Genomic DNA, 2916 nt, shown 5'->3' on the forward strand with positions numbered 1-2916 from the left:
GAAATATTACAGGTTGTGCGTTAAAGATTATCAATTGGAAATCCGACCTTTGGTTTTTGATTGTTATTGATTGATCCTTGGACATTGGTCTTTGGTACCGTCCAAGTTATTCCTTGTGTTTGATTATAGACTCGCTGATTTCTATTAGCTTGAGTAAATCAAAACAAGAAAGAGATATTAACTCCTTGAGATACTTTTGTCTAGATTGAGTCTGACTGTCTAGTTGATTCTCTAGTAAGTGTTTCGGAGTTAGTCCATACAGATTGCTAATCAAAATATTGGGTGGTGTTGTTAGACCCCCGCTTTTTCACCATACTCTTCAGCACATATTAGGAGTAAAACTAAGCAACAACCCAGGTAAGTGCCTTGGTGTGCTAATGCAGAATGATGGTCGTATTAATCAAGCTTGTTTTCAAGACTTTTATCTAGAGTTGAAGCTCGACTGCAGGGGTGGAAGAGCAGTACGCTAAATATGGCAGGAAAATCTACTTTACTGGCAGCTGCTGTTGATCCTATTACTAATCATACCATGACTGTTTTCGAAGACTGTTACTCGAAAAATTGATAAATATCGGCGTGATTTTCTATGGCGTGACAAAGAGGGTAAACAGAAAATGCATGTGATTGGATGGGAGAATACCTGTTGTCCCAAGACTATGGGTGATTTGGGACTTCGAGATCTTGAAGCTAATAATGAAGCTTTTTTGGCCAAAATGGCTGGGCGTATTGCGGCTAATGCCAACCCTGTTCTGACATAACTGTTAAAGTCTAAGTACTTCAAAGAGGAGGAGTTCTGGACATGTCGCATCCCACCAAAGTCTTCTTTTAGTTGGAGGGGTATTATGCGTGGTCGTGACTTAATACGGGAAAGCACTAGATGGGCTATTGGGTCTGGTGAAACTGTTAATTTTGGACTGATCCGTGGGTCCGTGATTATCAGTTAGCTGCTATTATGGATATTTCTATGAATTGTGACCCTCACCTTAAAGTTGGCCAAGTAATGGACAGGTCTACTAGGAATTGGGACTTAGGTGACTTACAACAAGCTTTTCCCACTGAAATTATTCAAGCGATTTCTGTTATTCCGATTCTCTGTGCTAATCCTCAGCAGGATCGGTTGGTTCATGCGGGAAATTGATCTGGTAAGGTTACTGTTAAAGCTGCATATTGACAATGCGTCTCTCGTAATCGAGGTATATATTCCTTTAATCGGGATTGGAAGACAATCTGGTCCCTCAAATCCCCTCAAAAATTAAGACACTTTTGTTGGCAATTGTGTCTTAATTTGCGATAAATCTCTGCTTAGGTAGAACAGAAGCTCCTTGACTTTCACAAAATGTAATTAGTGATATCCAATACTTGAATGAATTTTTTTGTGATATTTTATATAGCCACATGTATGGGGAATCCAATTTTGCTGTTGATTACTTAGCGAAATCAGTTAGTGAGCAACGTCTAGAGGGAGTTTGGATACACACCCGGTTTGCAATCTTTTTTGTTAGATGATATCAGAGGGAGAGCCTATCCTTGGCTCAAATCAACTAGTTTGTCTTAAATTATGTGCTTTACCAAAAAAAAGAAAAAAAAAGTCTTATATTTTCATTTAAATAATGCTATTGCATCAGTTAAAATGTCTTTAGAAAAATGGAACACCTTCCGGCCGGACTTTTATGATATGAATTTGTCCCCACTTGGAGAAAAAAATTGGGTACGTCCCCAGCACCCAAATTAAAAATCTAAATTTCCGGTCCAAACTCTGTTAAGTTGCACTGTGCGTAGATATGTGTGCGACCTCCGTCTATACCTTGTCGCGTCTTCATGGTTTCCCAATCTCTCGTACTTTCTCCGTTACGCTCGTAGAATCTGAGAATGAGGAATAAAATAGTTTGCAGTAGTCTCTGACAAATAATTATAAATGCCAAGCAAGAATCTCTCTGATAAAAGCTCAAAAGTGTGTTGTACTTCCCAAAGATGATATGCTTCAAATTGCCTTCTTCCCAAATCATCATATACAATTTTTGAAACGTCCATCACAGAAATACTCATATTGTCACGAATTAAACACATGAGTTTCCCCTTGTTTAGAGGTAAAAAATTTCTCACTTGCAAGTATTTAAAGCATTTCGGGCCCAAATGCAATTTTTTGGAGCAGTCAATGTAATTAGATACCCAAGAATCAGTGTCTGCGTCATAGAGGTCCAACTTGCACCCATCTTGGCAACCTCTTGTATAGAGCTTCCCCCCGATGGTGATGGTTGGGTTTTTTGCCCTTGGTGCTGCCATATCATCCGCGATTTTAAACCATTTGTCTGTTTCAGGGTCGTAAACTTGAAGCAAGCTACGTTCAGGTGCAACCATTCCTTCAACAAACCACATTCCATTATACACATATCCATCTACGAGTATCAAACCTGTCGTCATATCTGCTACAAAGGACCACCTGTATGTACATTAGTAGTTTAAAGTTAATTGCTCTATCACGAGAATCTCATCTGATCAAGAATGCAAAAAAAAAAAATGAGAGAGAGAGAGAGAGAGAGAGCAAATAACGAACTGATTTTGGTTTTAGGTAATATTCGTCCAATTATAATTGAAGGTGCCAAACTAACAGTTAGACATGACTGCATGCTTCGGTTAAGATTGATAACTTAGATAAAATCCCATTGCAAACTCTATACCAAATTTTGACCTTTACAAGGTCGACCATTTTAACTACTACTCCAATGCATGAAGGAAAGAAACAGTAGATAGAAACCTAATACAGTAACCAATATCAACTTACGTGTTCTTGATAGGATCATAAACCTCTGCTGATTTAATGGGAACAAGCTTGCCTCCCTTCACCAGTGCACCACCAGCAACATACAAGCGATTGTTTATAACACAAGAGCGACATCTAATCCGTGGCTGAAGCAT

The 2916-nt window shown here is 38.8% G+C and overlaps 1 protein-coding gene across 1 annotated transcript; it reads right to left on the reverse strand.

The window, feature by feature from the left end:
• Positions 1 to 1848: 1848 nt before the first annotated feature.
• On the reverse strand, positions 1849 to 2916 carry LOC113295932 (F-box/kelch-repeat protein At1g55270-like). The gene is made up of 2 exons (XM_026544259.1): positions 2783 to 2916; positions 1849 to 2440 (listed from the first exon to the last, which is right to left on the reverse strand). Exons 1-2 carry the CDS (start codon positions 2914 to 2916, stop codon positions 1849 to 1851), a joined length of 726 nt encoding a protein of 241 aa, XP_026400044.1.

The sequence above is a fragment of the Papaver somniferum genome, chromosome 7 (genome assembly GCF_003573695.1).
Source record: "Papaver somniferum cultivar HN1 chromosome 7, ASM357369v1, whole genome shotgun sequence".
NCBI classification, from domain to species: domain Eukaryota; kingdom Viridiplantae; phylum Streptophyta; class Magnoliopsida; order Ranunculales; family Papaveraceae; genus Papaver; species Papaver somniferum.

Bases quoted from the DNA above. Each gene is read 5' to 3' on its own strand.
- LOC113295932 (XM_026544259.1), bottom strand. From the start codon at position 2,916: ATGCTTCAGCCACGGATTAGATGTCGCTCTTGTGTTATAAACAATCGC. The intron at 2,441-2,782 runs GTAAGTTGATAT...ATGTACATACAG, and splicing joins TATGATCCTATCAAGAACAC to GTGGTCCTTTGTAGCAGATA.